Genomic DNA, 24,013 nt, shown 5'->3' on the forward strand with positions numbered 1-24,013 from the left:
TATATCACTAGATGGCGCTCTACAAATGAGCGACACTCGTGCCTAATAAGCAGTGAATACAGTAAAAGTAGTGGCATTGCGAGTCTACTGAACGGGTATGACCCGTGGACTTCAACTCCCAGAATTCTAAAGCCAGGCATGCTGGCTGAGGAATTCTGGGAGTTGAAGTCCACAAGTCATAAAAGGGCCACGTTTGAAGACCCCAAGGGTAGAGGGTGAGATGGAACGGGTTGAAACGATAGAGTATTGGATTGCTAGAGAGGATTTTGGAGAAGGGCAGAGGAACTTCTTCTTCCGGCCACCCGGGGGAGGATGATGGCGTCGCTAGTGCTTCTTCCGCTGTCTCGAGGGTCGAAGCGGCTCCTGGGAGGTGAGTGGAGGGCAGGTCGGAGGAGAAGCCGGGAGCAAGTCGGGCTCTTTGGTTTCCTCCATTGCGTGGAAGCAGAGCAAGCAACGAGGCTGAAACATGTCGGCTGCTGCTGCAAATTCTTTCTCCGAATGTTATTACTCTGGTGCTGCACGGTTTAAACTGCTTTCTGCTGGGAGATTTCAAGAAATCTTTATATATTTTTCATATTTCTTAACCACCCATCTCCCTCGGCCTTCGCGTAACACGATTCGTTGTGATTTTATCGACCGGTTGTTTTCCTGGCAAGTGCGGAGTTTCATGGGCAAAAGGGATGCTTTCAATCTCGCGTATAGGATTTGGGCACCATTTCATCTGTTAGCGTCCCCAGCTTTCTAAACTTAGATCCAACAAATTGAGGGAATCCACTTCTGAATCATTTTGAAGACTGAAATAAACAAAGATCTTCTACATCCATAAATTTATAGATGTGTATTTTTGTGGGGGTATATGTGTTATCTATGTAAACCTAAGCATTTTCAGTTATTTTAATATCAGTTTGCAATGATAATTGTGATTTACTCAAGCCAATGAGAATTTCATGATTTGAAATATAAGTGGATATTTGAACTTGGTTTTTGCTAGTCTTCTATGTGCCTAATGAATCATAATGAATGTTAGACGTTAAACCAGCATTTTGATATGTTTGCTTTTTCATAGTAATACATGGATGATTTTTTGCTCTTTTCACAGGTTCTGCAGCAATTTTTTAAACAATAATGAAACTAACCCATTAATGTGAATCTTATAGACAAAGAGGATACCAAGAAGAGCACTCTGGAGAACAGACCATGAGAAGCAGCATTAAAATGCAAAAAAAAACAACCATCGATCAAAATCTTTTCCACTTCTTCCAGAAAGTGTTAAAATTCTTCTCTTTCCTTAGCTAATAGAGATAAGGGAGAGAATAACAGGAACAGAGTTTTCAGGTAGAAAAAATAGATTATGTGGAGCTCAAGGACATACTGCATAAAAAGGTAAAACAATATAATTATCAAATTCAGAAAAAGTGGGAAATGGCTGGAAATCAGTGGGAAGGAAAAGGTCACTTGGATAGCTAAAGGCATTAATGAAAGACTTCAAGGAAGGAAATAGTTTCTTTAAATCAAAGCACCACCAGATAAGGGATCAGAAATATTTTTGGCCGCCTCATCAATATATTACTGTTGGGGAAAACCCCCCCACAGATGACCTATTTTGGGGAAAACACAGATTGCAGATCACATCTGATTTATGCATAAATCAATCCACCTCATGAAAAGCCATACAAATGGTTGGAGTGCAACTGGTTAGACACAAGAGTATTCACACTGGGGAGAAACTCTTTAAATGACCTCTTTGTGGGAAAAGTTTCACTTGGAATTCTGCCCTGATGATACACCAGAGGATTCACACTGGAGAAAAAACATATGAGTGTATTGTGTGAAATGTTTCAGTCAGAATTCCAACCTGGTGACACACCAGAGGGCTGACACAGGAGTAAAACCATATGAGTATCTGAATTCTGAGAAAAATTCAGTCACAAATCCCACCTGGTGAAACACCAGACAATGCACATGGAAGAGAAACTGTCTGAGTTTTCAGATTGTCAGAATTCCAAGCTTGTGAGACAGCAGAGGGCTCACAGAGGAGAGAACCCATATGAGTGTCTGGATTGTGGGAAAACTTTCAGTCATAATTCCAAGCTGGTGAGGCACCAGAGGATTCACATGGGAGAGAAACCATATGAGTGTCTGGATTGTGGGAAAAGTTTCAGTCAGAATTCCAAGCTGGTGAGACACCAGAGGACTCATACGGGAGAGAAACCACATGTGTGTCCAGATTGTGGGAAAAGTTTCAATTGGAATTCAGAACTTGTGGTACACCAGAGGATTCACACAGGAGAGAAACCATATGAGTGTTCGGATTGCGGGAAAGGTTTCCATCGAAATTCCGACTTGGTGATACACAAGAGGACACACACAGGAGAAAAACCATATGAGTGTCCGGATTGTGGGAAAAGTTTCAGTCACAAATCCACCCTGGTGATACACAAGAGGACTCACACAGGAGAAAAACCGTATGAATGTCCAGATTGTGGGAAAGATTTCAGTAACAATTCCAACCTGGTGATACACCAGAGGAATCACATGGGAGAGAAACTGCATGAGTGTCCAGAGTGCGCGAAAAGTTTCAATTGGAATTCGGAACTTGTGGTACACCAGAGGATTCACACAGGAGAGAAACCATATAAGTGTTCTGATTGTGGGAAAGATTTCCATCGAAATTCTGACTTGGTGACACACAAGAGGACACACACAGGAGAAAAACCATATGAGTGTCCAGATTGTGGGAAATGTTTTAGTCACAATTCCACCCTGGTGATACACAAGAGGACTCACACAGGAGAAAAACCATATGAATGTCCGGATTGTGGGAAAGATTTCAGTACTAGATCTAGCCTTATAAATCATGTAAGGTTACATATAGGGGAGTAACCATTCAAATACCCAGATTGTGGACAGTTTTTCACACAAAATTCCTCCCTCATCAGAGAAGAAATTCCACATGAGGAATTAACACATGATCTTTGCAGAGGAATATTGAATTTCATTTCTTGTCTCATATCGGAAGCTCAGCTGAGAAATTAATTTAATTTATTGCATGCTTTTTTTTTAAGTCAAGCATGTCTTATTATTAAACATGAAGGGAGGAGATCTGGACTTCTTTTGGCCCACTGTGGTCGTTCCCCTTCATGGCGTCGAAGGGAACTGCCATGCTGGGCCAGAGAAAGCGAGCTTAGATCTGTATTAGGTATGTTTCCCATCTTGAGTAATTTCTACATATAATAAATGTGGGGTATGTATATTTAGTAAGAAAATGTATATGGCAGCCCGACTCGTGGTGACTCCACATGATTTACAGCAATAAAATACAGAAACCAATAAATCCCATATATTGCAAGGCAAAATGCAAAGCCGCCTCATTTAACATGTACTTGGTCTGCAACTGCAAGGCATTTCTAGCAAGGTTGATGGTATTTTATTTTATTATTTATTTATTTTATTACATTTCTATACCGCCCTTTCCCGAAGGACTCAGGGCGGTTTACAGGGTAGATTAAAAAACCGATTACAAAAGTTAAAACAAATTTAAAAAGAAAAAAATTGTATGTGCCCCTGTCAAATAAAACCCCCATTAAAATCAGATTTTGACGGTCTGGGAATTTCGAAAAGCTGATTCTTGCTTTTGTCCAAATTAAAAGTTAACCAGGCTTCTGGCCTACTATGTTCATGCCCTTGGCCCCCTTGGCTCTGCTGGAGAACTGTCCGCACAGCCACCTCACTGGTATCCACTTGAATCACAAATGTCACTTCTGGGTTTGGGTGTTTTCAAACTGGCCCAGCCACGAACAGCCCCTTTAATTTTTCACCTGCCGCTTGGCATTCCATCGCCCAGTTCACGGGCTTGCTCGGCTAAGGCTTTCCTCCCTCTTCCCGCCCAGTTTTTAGCAGCCCCGTGATTGGTAGGGAATCTAAAGGCCTTGGGAATGGACAATAACAGCTGGGGAACCTTGACCTCCGGTCGCTCAGCTTGGAGGCTAAAGACGCAGCATGGCCGCCTCCAATTCAAAGAGACACTTGTGCAGCAGGCTGAGGCAAAGGCAGTCCCGGAACCAGCGAAATCTGGGGGTTGAACAGGGGACAGATTGTAACTGCCCTCAAGTGTGGAAGGGACTGCCACTCTCAAATAGGCCTTTTCAGCCACACCAGATGCTGCTTTAGGACCTCTTTCCAGAGCACGATACCGTAGTCCAGGGGTAGGCAACCTTGGGTCTTTGATGACTCATGGAGTTCAACTCCCAGAATTCCTGAGCCAGCTGAGGGGAAAAGGGAGAGGTTTCCAAGCTGAGCCATGCTGGCTCAGGAATTCTGGGAGTTGAAGTCCACAAGTCATCAAAGACCCAAGGTTGCCTACCCCTGCCATAGTCTCTCGAGACTGAAGGATGCCAATGATGATTGGTAGGGCAATCTTTGTGAAGGATGGGATAAGTTGTCTGTAAAAGTTTGCAAACCCCCAAAAGCTTTGTAGTTGTTTATGGGGCGGGAGGGGGGCTTGACATTCCAAGATGGCTTTCACCTTTCCCAGGTCCAACTCTACTCCTTTGCATGACACTCTGTAGCTTAGCTAATCTAAGTTTGTCTTGTGGAACTTGCATTTTGACAACCTGGCATATAGCTTAGCATCCAAAAGATTTCTTGGCACCTGTCGCATGTGTTTCACACATTCATTCTTTGTCTCAGAGCAAATAAGGATGTCAGCCAGGTATACCAAAAGACCCCCCCCCCTTGTATAAATGTTCATGCAGCACCTCATTTATAAGTTGCATAAAAACATCAGCTAAATGCCTTGTGGTCCAAAGGCATTTGGACTTAGTAACTTCTTATCAATGTAGTTAGTCCCTCAGCTCTGTCATCTCCCTTAGGGTCATGGGATACATTTTCAGCTTAGGGCAGACATGTCAAACACAAGGCCCGGGGGCCGGATGCGGCCCGCGAAGTGGTTTCATGCGGCCCGCGAAGCCATCCTGGAAACAGTGAGGGAACGGCCCCCACTGCCTTGGCCCTGGCCCAGAGACCCTCCTTCTGCCAGAGACCCTCAGATCTGTCCCACTCCTGCCCAGGCCCCCATAGACACCCTTGATGCGAACGATGTAGAGCTGGCCACGCCCACCCAGTAGGCCATTTGCACTCTAGCCATGCCCACCCAGTAGGCCACGCCCACCCTGGCCATACCCACCTGGCCCCCTGAGGGCAACCGCAATGCTGATGCGGCCCTCAATGAAATTGAGTTTGACACCCCTGGCTTAGGGAGTTTCGCTCCAGGCAAGATCTCAATGGCACAGTCTGTGGGCCAGTGAGGGGGCAGCATGATGTACTCCTTGCTGAATATCTCGAGTTTGCTGCTCTGACATGGCCTTCCTAACTCTCTCTGGTGTGGCCCCACCTCTCTTTTCTCTTATGTGGGTGGGATACCCTTTCCCCATCACTCATTTTGCAGATTTTCCCAGTGGACTTTGCTTAAAAATGATCATCTTTCTCCTGGCAAGGAGTTAAATTGGAGAGGTTAACCTCAGGATTAGCAGCATATAAATTTAATAGATGATAGATTTGATAGATAGATAGATGCATAGCAGCATATAAATTTGATGAATGAATGAATGAATGAATGAATAGCTCTTCAGTGCCTCAAGCAAATTGCAGATGGGTAGCCTCAGTGGATTCATTCATTCATTCCTTTTTCTTCTGATTTATTTAAAATATTTACGTAGCCACCTGCGTTATGAGAAATTTTAGCTGGGTCCCAATCTCTTAATTTACTCAAAAACCATATTAAAACCAAATGCATAGAAACAAAAACCTGCTTTCAAGCTTTTGCTGTGCCTCTCTTAAACTGATGCTTACAGGGAAAAGCTAGTTCTTTGTTTATGGAAGACCACTAGCAAGATTTAGACTCCCCAATAATACAGACAGGAAGTTCATGTCTACCTCCTGTCTTAGATGTGTCTCAGCGGCAATGCCAGTGGGCGCTTCTGAGTTGTTCCATGTTTCTTTGTTCTATTAACAGGATGGAGCTGGCAACCGTTTAGCCCCCCCACACACACACACAACCAAGAATGTCATGAACTTTTAGGGCTCAGGACTTGGCTAATATTTTGAAGCTAAAGTAGGGGTCAAGCTTCAATCATTTGCAGAGGCAGATTTCGAGGAGTTATATTGCAGCGCGCAAGACAAAAAACTGGCTGGAACAATCTTCACTAGCCCCCCCCCCCAAGGGAGGCCCATGTTCTGATTTGCTGTTGTACGTCATTTTTCCCCCTAAGACACTTTCCTTTGATGCAGATGCAGCAAGAGGGACATGATGTCCCTCTTGGGAGACCTGAAAGAAAGGGATGAGGATAGATCAGGGGTAGGCAACCTTGGCTCTTTTATGACTCATGGACTTCAACTCCCAGAAGTCCACGGGTCATGAAAGAGTCATAAAAGAGCCAAGGTTGCCTACCCCTGATCTATTCTCATCCCTTTCTTTCAGGACTTCAACTCCCAGAAGTCCACGAGTCATGAAAGAGTCATAAAAGAGCCAAGGTTGCCTACCCCTGATCTATTCTCATCCCTTTCTTTCAAGACTTTAAATCCCAGAAGTCCACGGGTCATGAAAGAGTCATAAAAGAGCCAAGGTTGCCTACCCCTGATCTATTCTCATCCCTTTCTTTCAAGACTTCAAATCCCAGAAGTCCACGGGTCATGAAAGAGTCATAAAAGAGCCAAGGTTGCCTACCCCCTGGGACAGATCCTCAGGGAGGAAAGCGATCGACGAGCTCGTTGGGAGTCGAATGCGACTCGACGGCAGATAAGGAAGTACGAAAGCAGTGAAACCAAAGGCTTTCAGGGTAGGACCGAGCGTGATTTTTCAACCTTTCGTCGCTAGATGGCGCTCTAGAAAGAAGCATCAGTCGTGCCTAGAAAAGCCGCGAATACAGTATATAACAGCAGCCGCATCGCTAGTATTGACATTGCACGGGAGGGAGGGAGGCCGAGCTGGAACGAATCGAAACGATAGAGTCTTGGATTGCTAGAGGGGATGTGGAGGGGAGGAGGAACTCCGGATTCCGGCTCTCCCGCGGGAGGGCGATGGCGTCGGTGGCCCCTTTTGTGCGGTTCCGAGAGTCGAAGCGGCTCCTGGGAGGTGAGTGGAGGGCAGATCGGAGGAGAAGCCGAGAGCAAGGCGGGCTGTTTGGTTTCCTCCACGGCGTGGAAGCAGAACAAGCAACGAGGCTGAAGCATGCCAGCTGCAGCTGCCTACTCTTTCTCTCCCCAAATGCTATTATTGCCCTTATGCCGCATCGTTTAAAACTGCTGCCCGTCATTTTCTGCTGGGAGATTTGGGACATTTAAAACGTCTTTTTTCATGTTTTTTTAACCGCCCATCTCCCCCAGCCTTCACGTAACACTTGATTCCTTGTGATTTGTTTTTTGACATGTTGTTTTCTTGGCAAGCGAGGAGTTTCATGGTGCAAAACGGATGGTTTAAATCTCCCGTGGGATTTGGGCACCATTTCATCTGTTAGCGTCCCCCCCCTCCCGCTTTCAAAATGAGGTCAAAATGATTGAGTTGACTGCCTTTTGCAGATTGCAATACACAGAATTCTTTACACGAATCAATTCTTTGAAGTGTGTTTCCGTGTCAATCGGCATCCATATATAGTGCATTCAGAAGGTACTCGGACCTCCTTCACTTATGTCAATTTTGTTATGCTGCAGCCTGATTTTACAGTTGTTGAAATTCATTTTTCCCCTCATTAATCTATGTACAAAGTGAAAACAGAATTTGAGAAGTTTCTGTAAATTTATTAAAAACAAAAAGACTGAAATCACAGTGGTGTAATTATTCAGACTCTTCACTAAGTACTTTGTTGGAGCACCTTTGGCAGCAATTTTCTTTTTTTTGGTTATGACATGAGAAGCTTTGCCAAGACAACACAGGAGTGGCTTAGGGACAACTTTGTGAATCTCCCAGAGTGGCCCAGCCAGAGGCCTGACTTGAACATCTCTGGAAGGACCTGGCAATGGCTGTCCACCAATGATCACCATCCAATCTGTCTGAGCTTGAGAGGATTTGCAAGGAAGAATGGCAGAAAATCCCCCAATCCAGGTGTGCAAAACTTCTCACGTAACCAAAAAATTCAAGGCTGTAGTTGCTGCCAAAGGCGCTTCCACCAAGTACTGAGTGAAGGGTCTGGATACTTATGTCGATGTGATATTTCAGTTTTTGTCTTTTTAATAAATTTACAAACATTTTTAAAATTCTGTTTTCACTTTGTCAATAAGAGTGTAGATTAATGAGCAAAAATGAATTTCAACAAGTGTAGAATCAGTCTGCAGCATAACAAAATTGATAGAAGTGAAGAGGGTCTGAATACTTTGGACACTTTCTGAATACACTGTACATGTGATTTACTGAAGCCAAACAGAATTTTCTGATTGAGTTGATATTTGGATCTGTTAGTCTTCCGCATGCCAAATGAATCATAATGTTACAGGTTAAACTAGAATTTTGATGTTTGTTTTTTCATAGTAATATATGGGATATTTTTGCTCCTTTCATATGTACTGAAGCCGTTTTTAAAACAATAATTAAACTAACCCATTAATATGGATCTTACAGACAAAGAGGATGCCAAGAAGAGCACTCTCGACAACAGAAAATGAGAAGCAGCATTAAAATGTAAAACAAAGCATCAATCAAAATCTGTTCCACTTCTTCCAGAAAGTGTAAAAACTCTTCTCCTTCCTTAGCTGATGAGAGACAATGGAGAGAACTACAACAACAAGGTTTTCAGCTGGAAAAAAATAGAGTATGTGCAACTCAAGAAAGCATTACATGAGAAGTCAAGGAGGATAATTTCCAAAGAAAGAAAAAGTGGGAAATACCTGGAAGTCAGTGGGGAGGAAAGGGTACTTTGGATATCCAGAATGGGCAGGCATTAATTAAGGCCTTTGAGGAAGGAAAGAGTGGCTTGAATCAAAGCAGCCCCAGGTAAGAATAGAAGAGAACAGAAGAGAATAAGAGTAGAGTAGAGTAGGAAGGAACCTTGGAGGTCTTCTAGTCCAGCCCCTTGCTCAAGCAGGAGAACCTATACCATTTCAGACAAGCAACTGTCTAGATCAGAAATATTTTTAGCCTCCGGAAGAATCCAAGAATATCACTGTTGGAAAAACCCACAGACTGCCTATTGTCAGAAAAACAGATTGCAGACCATCGGTGAGATGATCTACCCAGAGAAAAGCTATACAAATGTTTGGAGAGCAGCCAAACTTTTACTCAGAACAGCTCCCTTATGATTCATGGAAGGATCCACACTGGAGATTAGCTCTACCATTGCTCCAATCTGGCAAAAGATTTAGCATGCAAAGCACTCTAGTGAGACACAAGAGAACTGACATTGGGGAGAAACCATTTGAGTGTCTTTATTGTGGGAAACGTTTTCTGCATCATTCCAAGCTGCTGATACACCAGAGGACTCACACAGGAGACAAACCATATAAATGTCCAGATTGTGGGAAAGGTTTTATCTGGAATTCTGAGTTGGAAGTACACCAGAGGTCTCACACAGGAGAAAAACCATATGAGTGCCCGGATTGTGGGAAAAGTTTCAGTCGGAATTCCAACCTGGTTGAACACCAGAAGACTCACACAGGAGAGAAACCATATGAGTGTCCAGATTGTGGGAAAAGTTTCCAGCAGAATTCCAAGTTGGTGATACACCAGAGGATTCACACAGGAGAAAAACCGTATGAGTGTCTGGAGTGCGGGAAACGTTTCAATCAAAATTCCCATCTTGTGCAACACCGTGGGACTCATACAGAAAAGAAACCATATAAATGTCCAGATTGTGGGAAAGGTTTTTGTCGGAATTCCTACCTGGTAATACACCAGAGATCTCACACAGGGGACAAACCGTATCAGTGTCTGGATTGTGGTAAAAGTTTCAATTGCAACTCCACCCTAGTGATACACCAGAGGACTCACACAGGAGAAAAGCCATATGAGTGTCTCGAGTGTGGGAAAAGTTTCATTCGAAATTCTGACTTGGTGATACACCAAAGGACTCACACAGGAGAGAAACTGTATGAGTGTCTGGATTGTGGAAAAAGTTTCAGTCGGAATTCTCACCTGATGTTACACCAGGGGTCTCACACAGGAGAGAAACCATATGAATGTCTGTTTTGTGGGAAAGGTTTCAGTCAGGATTCCTACCTGGTTAAACACCAGAGAATTCACACAGGAGAAAAACCATATGAGTGTCCCGAATGTGGGAAAAGGTTCATTTGGAATTCTGGCTTGGTGATACATTGGAGGACTCACACAGGGGAGAAACCGTATGAGTGTCCGGATTGTGGGAAAGATTTTAGCATTAGATCTAGCCTCATAAATCATGTAAGGTTACACACAGGGGAGAAACCATTCAAATGTCCAGATTGTGAACAGTGTTTCACACAAAATTCCTCTCTTACCGCACACAAGAAATTCCACATGAAGCAAAATTTGATGCGTGTAGAGGAGTGTTGAATTTTATTTCTCTCATTCGACACCCAGTTGAGAAATTAACCATTTAATTTCTTGCCTTATTCTTTTTAGTCAAATGTGTCTTAGTCTCACACAAGAGGCAGGAGATCTGAGCTTCCTTTTTGTGGACCAATGAGGTCATTCCCTTTCCCAGCGTTGAGGGAAACTGCTGTGCTGGGCCAGAGAAAAACAGCTTGGCTGTCTCTTATTTATGTTTGCCATCTTGAGTTATTTCTGCATATAATAAAGGTGGGATATAAATATGTATGTATTTTTATTTATTAAGAAAATGCATATGGCAGCCCAACTCTGTGCAACTGGACAGCTTAGAGCAATAAAACCCTGTGCAGTAACCAATAAACTCCATATATGCAACCAATCAATTAGAATAAAATAGGAAGGGACCTTGGAGGTCTTCTAGTCCAACCCCCTGCTCAAGCAGGAGACCCTATACCGTTTCAGACAAGTGACTGTCCAGTCTTTTCTTAAAAACCTCCAATGATGAAGCACCCAAAACTTCTGAAGGCAAGTTGTTCTACTGATTAATTGTTTGTATTGTGAGAAAGCTTCTCCATAATTCCAAGTTGCTTCTCTCCTTGATTAGTTTCCATCCATTGTTTCTTGTCCTGCCTTCTGGTGCTTTGGAAAATGAGTTGACCCCCCCCTCCTCTTTGTGGCAACCTCTCAAATATTGGAATAGTGGTATCATGTCCCCCCTTAGTCCTTCTTTTCTCTAGACTGGCCATACCCAAATCTTGCAACCGTTCTTCATGTGTTTTAGTCTCCAGGCCTTTCATCATCTTAGTTCCACTTTGGACTTTTTCAACGTATTGTTGTAATGTGTTGACCAAAACTGGATACAGTATTCCAGGTATGGTCTTACTAAGGCTTTACAAAATGGTAGCAAATGGTCAGTAAATGAAGTTTTGTAAGTCAAGGACTACCTGTACATAGTTGGGTATTGTAGAATGGATGGCGTCTCCTAGCGGTTTCACATCTATGTTAAAAAGGAGCAGTGAAAGGCTTGAGCCCTGGGCACCCCAAACTGCAAGGGCAGGGGTAGGCAACCTCGGCTCTTTTATGACTCATGGACTTCAACTCCCAGCATAGCTGACTCAGGAATTCTGGGAGTTGAAGTCCATGAGTCATAAAAGAGCCGAGGTTGCCTACCCCTGTGCAAGGGCCTAGGAGTCGGCCTCTCTTCTACCCACACCAATTGGAACTGGGCATATAGGCAGAAGTAGAATCACCTTAATAAAGTGCCTCTCATTTCCAGTTCCCAAAGCTGGTCCAGACGAATATCACAGTCAATAGTATTGAAACCTCATGAGAGGTCTAGGAGGGACAAAATGGCTGTACCCCGTCTATCCCCAGGCCTCCAAAAAGTCCATGAGAGTTGCAACCAGTCCAATTTTGTTGCTGTGCCCCAGACTGAACCCAGACCGAGAAGCCCCCAGGTGACTTTCTCCTGCACAACCCTTTCTGCGGGTGGCAAAGTCACGAGCTGCAAGCTGGGGGCGAGTTGAAGTTCCAGGCTGCCAGCCTTTCATTGCCCTCTTCAGCTGCACTTAGAAAAAGATCTTAATCTGCAGCAATGCCTTGAACTCCTCTGCCAGGAAAACCTGTCATGATTTTCTGATGCACAGCAAACTGCTGTTGAAGGTATGAAGCTGGCCAGGATGCCAACTGTCCGGAAGTGGGGGAAATGACGCTTCCAGCCCTCTCCTGAGCTTGGAAAAGAAATATAGGTAGTTCTTGGATTGTGACTGTCAGGACCCACCCCAATACTAAGTCCTGTCTACTGTCAGGACCCACCCCAAACCACGTCTTAGGAAGACAAAAACTCTTGGGAGTCAGTTCTAGTCCAAAATGGATCTTTACTAGGACATGCTTGGTTGTGGGAATACAAGACAGGACTTAGTATGGTTTTACAAATTGAAATTTTATAAAGGGTACCCAGTTCAGCCCCCCTTCCCTCAACCCCATTTGACCAGCCCCCATCCTTCTACTTCGTGTCAACCCTTTCCTGGGGGAAAAAAAGGAACTTTGAATCTTTATGGTTATTGCCTTTTTCCTCTCCCCTTCCCTTTTGATCCCCCTAGTTCAAATGGTTTCCTTGGTCTTTGAAATAACCTAAGGCAGGCTGAATCCACATCTGCTCCTCCTTCCTCGGGAGATGGCAGAATCCGTTTGGGGGGGGGGAAATAATGTTTTAAACATACATTTATAAATGTGATATAAATGGATTCTGACAGTGACAGCAATTGGCGCCCGAATTTCCATTGCTTAGCAGGGATGGGGCACCAGTAGGAAATATGGTGCTTGTTAGCGAAACACGGAAGTAAAAGAAAATAAAATCACAGAAGACACAAGGGATCAAGCTTCAGTCTTTCACCTTCCCTAAATTGCAGAGGCAAATTTCAAATTATCTTGTATTCCACCTCCCCAGCGGGATAAGGGGCTTGAACGAAGGGAGGTGCGCTTTCCTACTTCCATCCCCCCTCCCCACCCGCCAAAGGGCGCTTTCCTTTGGTTTAGTCGCCGCTTCTTGCAAAGGAAAAGCTGCGGGATGGATCCTCAGGGAGAAAAGCTACCGACGTGCTCGGTGGGAGTCGAATACGACTCGATGGTACAGAAGGAAGCCCGGAGGACGGGCGTGGCTTTCGGCCTTCTGTCGCTAGATGGCGCTCTACAAAGAAGCAACACTCGCGCCTAGAAAGCAGGTAAGGTACGGCGGCGGACGAACTATTCTAAGGGGAGGGGGAGAGAGTAGACTGAGCCGAAACGAGTTGAAGCGATAGAGAGTATTACTAGAGAGGACGTGGAGAAGAGGCGAAGGAAAGAGGAACTTCCTCTTTCGACTCCCCGAAGGGAGGAGGATGGCGTCGGTGGAGCCTCTTGTGCTAGTTCCAGGGTGGAAGCGGCTCCTGGAAGGTGAGTGGAGGGCAGGTCGGAGGAGAAGCCGGGAGCAAGTCGAGCAGCGAAGCAACGAGGCGGAAACATGCGGGCTGCTGCTGCATAATCTTGCTCTCCCCAAATTTTAGTCCTCTGGGGCTGCGCGATTTAAAGCGGATGGATTGATTGATTGAAAAAAGAATCTTATGATTGAATCAATATTTGAACTTGGATCTTGCTAGTCTTCTGTATGCCAAATGAATCATAATTAATATTAGAGATTAAACTAGAATTTCGGTGTTTCTTTTTTTCATGGTGATATAAGGGTGTTTTTTTGCTGCTTTCACATGTTCTGCAGCCATTCTTTAAACAATAATGAAACTAACCCATTAATATGAATCTTACAGACAAAGAGGATGCCAAGAAGAGCACTCTGGACGACAGAGAATGAGAAGCAGCATTAAAATGCAAAACAAATCATCAATCAATTTTTTCCCCTACTGCCTTCGGAAAGTGTAAAAACTCTGCTTCTTCCTCAGCAAATGAGAAACAAGGGAGAGAATTACAAGGACAGTTTTGAGCTGGAAAAAAAAATAGAGTGCAACTCAAGGAAACATTACATGAGAAGTCAAGGAGGATAATTTCCAAAGAAAGAAAAAGTGGGAAATACCTTGGAAGTCAGTGGGAATGAAAAGGTACATTGGATAGCCAAATAGCATTAAAGCCTTTGAGGAAGGAAAGAGTGCCTTGAATAAAAAAACCCACCAGACAAGAGATCAGAAATATTTTTGGCCTCCAAGAATCCAAAAATATCAGTGTTGGAAAAACCGCACAGATTGCCTATTGTGGGGAAAACACAGATTGCAAATAAACATCTTAATTATGAACAAGTGGATCTACCCCTTCAAAAGCAATACAAATGCATGGAGTATGGCAAAAGCTTTACTCAGAAGAGGTCTCTCATGATTCATGGAAGGACTCAGATCGAAAAGAAGCTCTACCAGTGCTCTCATTGTGACAAAAGATTTAGCATGCAAACCAATCTGGTGCGACACAAGAGGACTCACCCTGGAGAGAAACCATATCAGTGTCTGTATTGTGGGAAACGTTTCCAGCATAATTCCAAGCTGGTGATACACCAGAGGACTCACACGGGAGAGAAACCATATAAGTGTCTGTATTGTGGGAAAAGTTTCAGTCAGAATTGCAACCTGGTGAAACACCATAGAACTCATACAGGAGAAAAACTATATGAGTGCACTGATTGTGGGAAAACTTTCAAGCAGAATTCCAACCGGCTTGTCCACCAGAGAACTCACACAGGAGAGAAGCCCTTTGATTGTCCTGACTGTGGGAAAAGTTTCAGTTATAATTCCAACCTTCTGAAACATAAGAGGACCCACACAGGAGATAAGCCGTATGTATGTCCAGATTGTCAGAAAGAATTCAGTTGGAATTCTGACTTGGTGAAACACCGGAAAACTCACACGGGAGAAAAACCATATCAGTGCCTGGATTGTGGGAAAAGCTTCAGTCGGAATTCACACCTGGTGGAACACCAGAGAATTCACACAGGAGAAAAACCATATGAGTGTCCTGATTGTGGGAAAGGTTTCTCTCGTAATTCCAACCTAGTGGTACACCAGAGAAATCATACAGGAGAGAAAATGTATGAGTGTCAGGTGTGTGGGAAAAATTTCAGTTGGAAGTCTGAACTGGTGAAGCACCACAAGACTCATACAGGGGAGAAACCATTTCAGTGTCTGGATTGTGGTAAAAGTTTCAGTTGGAATTCTGCCCTGGTGATACACCAGAGGATTCACACAGGAGAAAAACCATATCAGTGTCTCGAGTGTGGGAAAGGTTTCACTCGAAATTCTGACTTGGTGATACACCAGAGGACTCACACGGGAGAGAAACTGTATGAGTGTCCGGATTGTGGAAAAAGTTTCAGTCAGAATTCTCATCTGATGTTACACCAGAGGACTCATACAGGAGAGAAACCATATGAGTGTGTGTATTGTGGGAAATGTTTCAGTCATAATTCCAACCGGGTGAAACACCAGAGGACTCACACGGGAGAGAAACCGTATGAATGTCTCGATTGTGGGAAAACTTTCAGTCAGAATTCATACCTGATGAAACACCAGAGAATTCACACAGGAGAGAAACTATATGAGTGTGTTGAGTGTGGGAAATGTTTCTATCGGAATTACGACTTGGTGGTACACTGGAGGACTCACACAGGGGAGAAACCGTATGAGTGTCCGGATTGTGGAAAAGATTTTAGTATTAGGTCTAACCTTATAAATCATGTAAGGTTACACACAGGGGAGAAACCATTCAAATGCCCAGATTGTGGACAGTGTTTCACACGGAATTCCTCCCTTATCACACACAAGAAATTCCACATGAGTCAAAATTTGGTGTGTGTAGAGGAATCTTGAACTTTGTTTCTTGTCTCATTGGGAACCCAGCTAAGAAATTAACCATTTAATTTCTTGCATGATTCTTTTTAGTCAGACATGTATTCATATCAGACATGTTGAAGGAGATCTGAGCTTCCTTTCTCTTGCCCAGCGCAATCAATATCCTTTCAGAGAGTCAAGAGGAACTGCCGTGTTGGGCAGAGAATAGGCGCTTGGATCTATGTTAGATATGCTTGCTGTCTAGATTTATTTCTACATATCCTAAAGGGGGATATAAATATGTATGTATGTATTTTTATTTATGAAGAATATGCATATGGCAGCCCAACTCTTGATGACACGGTTTACAGCAATAAAACCCAATACAGATACTAATAAACCCCATGTACAGCAAATGGTAAAATTCAAAGCGTCCACATTTGACCTGTACTTGCTCTGCAAATACAGGGCACCTCTAGAATGGCTGATGGTCTGGGTTCCAAAAAGGCGATTATTGTTTTTTTTTCAACGTAGATATTAACCAGGTCTCCTAGCCTTACTAACTACATTCATCCTTGGTGCCATTTTTTCTCAAAACTGGTAATCGTTCTCCTTGCGAGGAGTTAAATTGGAGAAGTTAAGCACAGGGTTTGTGTCTCATAAGGTAGGGTCTGCAATGGAAAATTGGTGCAGTAGATGAATCTGTGCAAAATCTCAGCTGGTCTTCTCCTGCCAACACCTACTGTGACCCGCCATGGAGGTTAAAGTAGAACCACTGTAATACAGTGGCTCCCATTTCCAGTCTCGAAAGCTTGTCCAGAAGGATATCATGGTCGATGTTATTGAAACCTGATGTCTAGGAGGGCCACTAAATGAAATGTTTTAAGTTGAGGAATGCATTGGGTTGAATTTGTTAAGAAAAACTCGTGATTTTCTTACGAATAACAAACTGCTGTTCAAGGTATAAAGCCAGCTGGGATGCTAATTTTCTTAAAAGGGGAGAATTCATTCTTTCAGGCCTCTCCTGAGCTTGTAGAAGAAATAGGGTTAGTTCTTGGTTCAGGACAGCAGTTGGTGCCAGAGTTTCCATTGCTATGCAGTGGGGTTATAAAAAGTGACATCACATCACCCCTTTGCTGAGTGAGGGCAATCCTGGCAGTTCCACTTGCCATTGCAACCCGAGGACCCCATGGGTCATTAAATGAGGACCTCATGTGACTGTGATGTGGGAAGAGGTAGGAATCCCAGCCAGGCAGACCAGCAGGTGAGAGGTGCAGTTAAGAGCTACGGGTAGTGGGTGACTTCCTGGCCTCCACCTTTCTGGGGCTGGGAGAGGAATTCCCCCCCCCCCGGCAGACTTTTTTTTTATTATTCCCATTTATATCCCGCCCTTCTCCGAAGACTCAGGGCGGCTTACAATCTAAGCACAAATCAATGTGCTTAGCAATAGCCTTCATTCTATGTATATTTTTTTATTTTTATTTTAATCCCATTTATATCCCGCCCTTCTCCGAAGACTCAGGGCGGCTTACAATCTAAGCACAAACCAATGTGCTTAGCAATAGCCTTCATTCTATGTATATGCCTGCTTATTAGGGCTTTCAGCCCCCCTCCAGCGGCATTATTACAAAGTCAGCTTATTTCCCCCAACAATCTGGGTCCTCATTTTACCTACCTGGGAAGGATGGAAGGCTGAGTCAACCTTGAGCCTGGTGGGATGCGAACCTGCACTAATTGCAGGTAGCTGGTGTTACTTAAGGAGGCATTAGCCCACTGCTCCACCAAGGTTCAGGACAGCAGTTGGTGCCAGAGTTTCCATTGCTATGCAGTGGGGTTATAAAAAGTGACATCACATCACCCCTTTGGTGAGTGAGGGCAATCCTGGCAGTTCCACTTGCCATTGCAACCCGAGGACCCCATGGGTCATTAAATGAGGACCTCATGTGACTGTGATGTGGGAAGAGGTAGGAATCCCAGCCAGGCAGACCAGCAGGTGAGAGGTGCAGTTAAGAGCTATGGGTAGTGGGTGACTTCCTGGCCTCCACCTTTCTGGGGCTGGGAGAAGAATTCCCCCCCCCCCCCCGCAGACTTTTTTATTATTATTCCCATTTATATCCTGCCCTTCTCCGAAGACTCAGGGCGGCTTACAATCTAAGCACAAATCAATGTGCTTAGCAATAGCCTTCATTCTATGTATATTTTTATTTTTTTATTTTTATTTTAATCCCATTTATATCCCGCCCTTCTCCGAAGACTCAGGGCGGCTTACAATTTAAGCACAAACCAATGTGCTTAGCAATAGCCTTCATTCTATGTATATGCCTGCTTATTAGGGCTTTCGCCCCCCCCCCCAAGCGGCATTATTACAAAGTCAGCTTATTGCCCCCAACAATCTGGGTCCTCATTTTACCTACCTCGGAAGGATGGAAGGCTGAGTCAACCTTGAGCCTGGTGGGATGCGAACCTGCACTAATTGCAGGCAGCTGGTGTTACTTAAGGAGGCATTAGCCCACTGCTCCACCAAGACTTCCTGCCTAGGATTCCCACTCACTGTTTCCTGGGTTCCTAGACTCGGGCCTGAACTCCTACACCAAAATGGCTCTCATAATTTCCTACTTTCTGCAGGGCCTATGCTTACGCTATACCAGGGATAGGCAATCTTGGCTCTTTTATGACTCGTGGACTTCAAGTCCACGAGTCATAAAAGAGCCAAGGTTGCCTACCCCTGCTCTATACTTTCAAAAGGCCTGTATCACTATATCTCCTTTCTCTATTCATAACCTCTACATTTCTATAATCCTAATTTCCATAGGTCGTCATCTATTTATCTGTCTGCCTGTGTGTGTACATCCATTCATCTTTCATTATTCCTCTCTACTGACTCCTGCAGGATAGGAGGGCTTTCTGCTTGCTCCAGGGCTCCAGGTTCAGGTCAGCCAGCCTATGGCTTTTCGCTGTGCTTCTGGGTGTTTGCCAGGCTCCCCTGCCCTGTGTTACCCATAGTGGATCTTATGAGGGGAGAGGCAAGTTAGTCTATGGTTAGCAAAAAGAATCTGTAGACTCATTGGACTGTTTCAGATTAACAAATGTTATTAAAAATTAGGAGTTAATTTATATGTCTCAAATATAACCTGCATCTGCATAACCGGCAAGTCTTCCAAATCTCTCCCCACAAACTGTGTGTAAATCCTACATCAGTCTAAGACGGTGTTTCTCAACTTTGAGATGTCTGGACTTCAATTTCCAGAAAATTCCATACATGATTCTAATAGAATTGTACAGTACTGGAAGAGACCTGGGAGGTCTTCTAGTCGGCATGCCAGCAACCGGGCAGCACAAGCAAGCAAAGCCCCATCTGTGGCATGTAGGCAGCACACACACAAACACAAAAAAAGCCTTGGTGGAGCAGTGGGCTAATGCCTCCTTAAGTAACACCAGCTGCCTGCAATTAGTGCAGGTTCGAGTCCCACCAGGCTCAAGGTTGACTCAGCCTTCCATCCTTCCCAGGTAGGTAAAATGAGGACCCAGATTGTTGGGGGCAATTAAGCTGACTTTGTAATAATGCTGCTTGGGGTGTGTGTGAAAGCCCTAATAAGCAGGCATATACATAGAATGAAGGCTACTGCTAAGCTTGTAAGCCGCCCTGAGTCTGGAGAAGGGCGGGATATAAATGGAATTAAAAAAAAAAACTACACTTCCTCAGGTCCGCGGAAAAACCTCTCTCCACAGAACTGGTCCCTGGTGCCCAAAAGGTTAGGGACCTCTGTTCTAGTCCAACCCCAGGCTCAAGACAGAACTGTTATCCCCTCTCAGTCAAATGGTTGTCCATTCTATTTTTGAAAACCTCCAGTGGCAGAACACCCACCATCCCAGGAAGCAAGCTATTCCATTGATTAATTGCTCTCGCTGTTAGAAAATTTCTCCTCCTAGGTTGGTTTTCTCTTTGACAAGCTTCAGTTGTGGCTTGCAAAAGCTTATGCCTGGTCAGAAAAGGTGGTATGGGACCTCTGATGTTTTGCCTCAGCTGCCTTTACTTCTTTTCACTTGGTGGCCTGCTTTGGCCTGTACTGGCATGCCGGACCACTGGCATGTGACACAGCTGCAGCTGCATAGCTTCAAGGCAGCCAAAAATGCTAATGCAATCCTTGTTTGTATAAACAGAGGCCTAGAATCCAAATCAAGTGAAATATTAGTATTGCTTTATAAAGCCTTAGTAAGGCCCCATCTGGAATCCTGCATCCAGTTTTGGTTACCATATTACAAAAAAGATGTTGAGACTTTGGAAAAAGTGCAAAGAAGAGCAATTAAGATAATAATAATAATAATAATAATAATAATAATAATAATAATAATAATAATAATAATAATAATAATAATAATAATAATAATAATAATAATAATAATAATAATAATATAAGTTGGAAGGGACCTTGGAGGTCGTCTAGTCCAACCCCCTGCTCAGGCAGGAAACCTTATACCATTTCAGGCAAATGGCTGTCCAGTCTCTTCTTAAAAACCTCCAGTGTTGGAGCATTCACCACCTCCGGAGGCAGGTTGTTCCACTGGTTAATTGTTCTAACTGTCAGGAAGTTTCTCCTTAGTTCTAGGTTGCTTCTCTCCTTGACTAGTTTCCATCCGTTGCTTCTTGTCCTGCTTTCATGTGCTGTGGAGAATAGCTTGACTCCCTCTTCTTTGTGGCGGCCCTTGAGATATTGGAACACTGCTATCATGTCACCCCTCACCCTTCTCTTCATTAAACTACACATACCCAAATCCAGCAACCGTTCCCTATATGTTTTAGCCTCCAGTCCAACAATCATCTTTGTTGCTCTTCTCTGTACCCTTTCTAGAGTCTCGACATCTTTTTTACATCATGGTGACCAAAACTGGATGCAGTATTCCAGGTGTGGCCTTACCAAAGCATTGTAAAGTGGTGTTAGTACTTCACTTGATCTTGATTCTATCCCTCTGTTAATGCAGCCTAGCGCTGTGTTGGCTTTTTTGGCAGCTGCAGCACACTGCTGGCTCATATTGAAGTGATTGTCTACTAAGACTCCGAGATCCCTCTCACAGTTACTACTATTGAGCAAGGTACCACCTATACTATACCTGTGCATTTGATTTTTCATGCCTAAATGTAGAACCTTACTTTTTTCACCATTGAATTTCATTTTGTTAGATAGTGCCCAGTGTTCGAGTCTGTCCAGATCCTTCTGTATCTTAAGCCTATCTTCTGGAGTATTGGCTATTCCTGCCAGCTTGGTGTCGTCTGCAAATTTGATGAGTTCCCCATCTATCCCCTCATCCAAATCATTAATGAAGATAGATGATTGAGGGCCTGGAGACTAAAACATATGAAGAACGGTTACAGGATTGGGTTACGGCTAGTCTAGAGAAAAGAAGGCCTAGGGGTGACATGGCAGTATTCCAGTATTTGAGGAGCTGTCACAAAGGTGTGGGGGGAACAACTTATTTTCCCAAAGCACCAGAGGGCAGGATAAGAAACAATGGATGGAAACTAATCAAGGAGAGAATCAACCTGGAACTAAGGAGAAACTTCCTAACAGTGAGGACAATTCACCAGTGGAACAGCTTTGCCTTCGGAAGTTGTGGGTGCCTGGCTGAGGAATTCTGGGAGTTGAAGTCCACGAGTCATAAAAGGGCCAAATCTGAAGACCCCTGAGCTATGTGAACACAAGCTTTAAGAGTAAGGATGAAAAAATCTTGGAAACTCATTCTTAACTAATTTAAGTTAATTTTTCTTCTAATGATGGGGAATGTCATCTTCCTGAGCATTTTTTGCAGCTGGAATTGAGGTTCCACTTACTGTAAGTGATAAGCTACTGACAAACTTCTATCTGTTTGTTATTTTTGTTGCACTTTCTTCCTGGTATTTTTCCAGTCTCCTCCAGTCTGTCACTCCCATGATTCTATGACCAATTTCTTTTCTTTCATTTCTACATTTTTGTCATTCCATTATGGGATTAGAGCAGGGATAGGCAACCTTGGCTCTTTGATGACTTGTGGCCTTCAACTCCCAGAATTCCTGAGCCAGCATGGCACAGCTTGGAAACTCTCCCCTCAGCCTAGCTGGCTCAGGAATTCTGGGAGTTGAAGTCCACAAGTCATCAAAGAGCCAAGGTTGCCTACCCCTGGATGGGGTCAGCTGTTTGAGCAGGGGGGTTGGCTAGAAGTCCTACAAGGACCTTTCCAGCTCTATTCTGAATGAAATTAAATCTGATACTCCCACCACCACCACCAATGCCCCTTTGGAAAACACTGCTTAGTTGCTCCTTGTGGGGTCCTAACAGTGGGGAAGTGGAAGGAAGAGGGAAACGTGAAGGGACCTGCAATCCACCAGGGCAGGCGTCCCCCACCCAGCCACCCTGGTCCATGGGAAAACCTTTCTCCACTGAACCGGTCCCTGGTGCCCAAAAAGTTGGTGGCCTCTGCACCAGGAGATGCTGTTCTATCAGGTATGTTTATTATTTAATTTAATTCATTTATATCCCGCCCTTCTCCGAAGACTCAGGGAGGCTTACAAGCTTAGCAGTAGCCTTCATTCTATGTATGTGCTTGCTTATTAGGGCTTTCACACACACCCCAAGCGGCATTATTACAAAGTCAGCTTATTGCCCCCAACAATCTGGGTCCTCATTTTACCTACCTCGGAAGGATGGAAGGCTGAGTCAACCTTGAGCCTGGTGGGACTCGAACCTGCACTAATTGCAGGCAGCTGGTGTTACTTAAGGAGGCATTAGCCCACTGCTCCACCAAGGCTTTAGTAGTAGATTTATTACAATGATTCTTGGGTGCCTGGTTAACAGGAAAGAGGGGCCCCCTATCAATGGAAAAGCAAAGATTTTAAATTTTACTACAAGGTGGGGAGGCTGTTTCCTTGGCCTGCTGGGATTGCAGGGGGCTTTGTCTGGAACAAGAAGGATCAATTGGGGTTTGATCTAATTAAGCACAGAGAGGTCTGACTGGGTTTGACCCTGGTCCTATCTGAAAGGCAATGGCGGGGAAGGGTGCGGTGTCCATTCTGTTGGGTTAGGTTTTCCACTTTCAGATAGGACCAGGGTCAAACCCACGTCCTCTCCCCAGTCCAGACAAAGCCCTCTGCAATCCTACTCAAAGCACAGCCCCAGGGCAGCCCTAATAATGGAATTGCAAGGAAACAACCAGCTGAGAAATCCCAGCATTCCATCCTCCATCAAAGCCACGCCCCCACCCCGCCCCCGCCTTATGTCAACATTCCACCCCTTTCACAATGGACTTCCCAGCTCTGCTTCTCCTCTGGAAAAGCCCCTTTTGCCTAACAATGGAATCTCCCCCAGGTGCACTAACAAAGGTCTGCCTAGTTCAGGCGTAGGCAACCTTGGCTCTTTTATGACTCATGGACTTCAACTCCCAGAATTCCTGAGCCAGCTATGCTGAGGGGAGAGTTTCCAAGCTGTGCCATGCTGGCTCAGGAATTCTGGGAGTTGAAGTCCACGAGTCATCAAAGAGCCAAGGTTGCCTACCCCTGGCCTAGTTTCCCCAAACTGGCCAGCCAATCAGATCCTGAGGATTTTCAGCCTTGTTTTTTTTTTAAAAAAAATATCCTTTGCTTTTTCATTGTTCTTGTAAATCAGGCATCAATTGTTAAAACAAGCAGGATTCCTCTCCAGTGTTACAATGAGTACATGCCCTCACAGAACCTATTTCTTATATTGATTTATAATGAATAATTGCGGCCATCTTTCAGTTGGGACTTGTTTTTAGCAAAGCAACGTATGACACATAGTGACACAATCGGACAACTGCTCCATGCAGTTTTATTGGCTTCTTTTGGCAGGCCACCGCCAGGATTTCCAAAATTCCTGTCCAGCGATCTCAGAAATTGAGCAAAGAACTTCACATGCCGCAACAGCTTCCATGTCAACCCGACAATATTTTACCAACTCTCATTTGCTTGACTTTAAAGAGCAGCCTCTATGTCCTCCTCCTGATGATATATGGGAATCTAGAAAAGATTCTAGAGGCCTTTCTAGGAGGCATAGCTCTATGGCTTTAACTCTTTCATGCTTCCTATGGCAATCCAGTGCTCAAGGGTGGAATTGCTTCTTAATAATAATAATAAAGTTGGAAGGAACCTTGGAGGTCATCTAGTCCAAACCCCCCCCCCCCCGCTCAGGCAGAAAACCCTGTGCCATTT

At 44.3% G+C, this 24,013-nt stretch overlaps 2 protein-coding genes across 2 annotated transcripts; both read left to right on the top strand.

The window, feature by feature from the left end:
* Positions 1 to 281: 281 nt before the first annotated feature.
* LOC308663794 (uncharacterized protein) lies at positions 282 to 3,335 on the top strand. The gene is made up of 2 exons (XM_081320489.1): positions 282 to 370; positions 1,100 to 3,335. The coding sequence occupies exon 2, from the start codon at positions 1,957 to 1,959 to the stop codon at positions 2,881 to 2,883; it is 927 nt and encodes a 308-aa protein (XP_081176615.1). The 5' UTR covers positions 282 to 370; positions 1,100 to 1,956; the 3' UTR covers positions 2,884 to 3,335.
* Positions 3,336 to 13,099: 9,764 nt separating this feature from the next.
* Positions 13,100 to 16,212, top strand: LOC308661886 (uncharacterized protein). Its single transcript, XM_081317107.1, has 2 exons — positions 13,100 to 13,236; positions 13,816 to 16,212. Exon 2 carries the CDS (start codon positions 14,332 to 14,334, stop codon positions 15,853 to 15,855), a length of 1,524 nt encoding a protein of 507 aa, XP_081173233.1. The 5' UTR covers positions 13,100 to 13,236; positions 13,816 to 14,331; the 3' UTR covers positions 15,856 to 16,212.
* The last annotated feature ends 7,801 nt before the right edge of the window (positions 16,213 to 24,013 follow it).

Source organism: Vipera berus, assembly GCF_964194415.1.
Source record: "Vipera berus genome assembly, chromosome: 2".
In the NCBI taxonomy this organism is placed as follows: Eukaryota; Metazoa; Chordata; class Lepidosauria; order Squamata; family Viperidae; genus Vipera; species Vipera berus.

Coding starts and splice junctions, on each gene's coding strand:
- LOC308663794 (XM_081320489.1), top strand. CDS start 1,957: ATGCACATGGAAGAGAAACTGTCTGAGTTTTCAGATTGTCAGAATTCC.
- LOC308661886 (XM_081317107.1), top strand. CDS start 14,332: ATGGAGTATGGCAAAAGCTTTACTCAGAAGAGGTCTCTCATGATTCAT.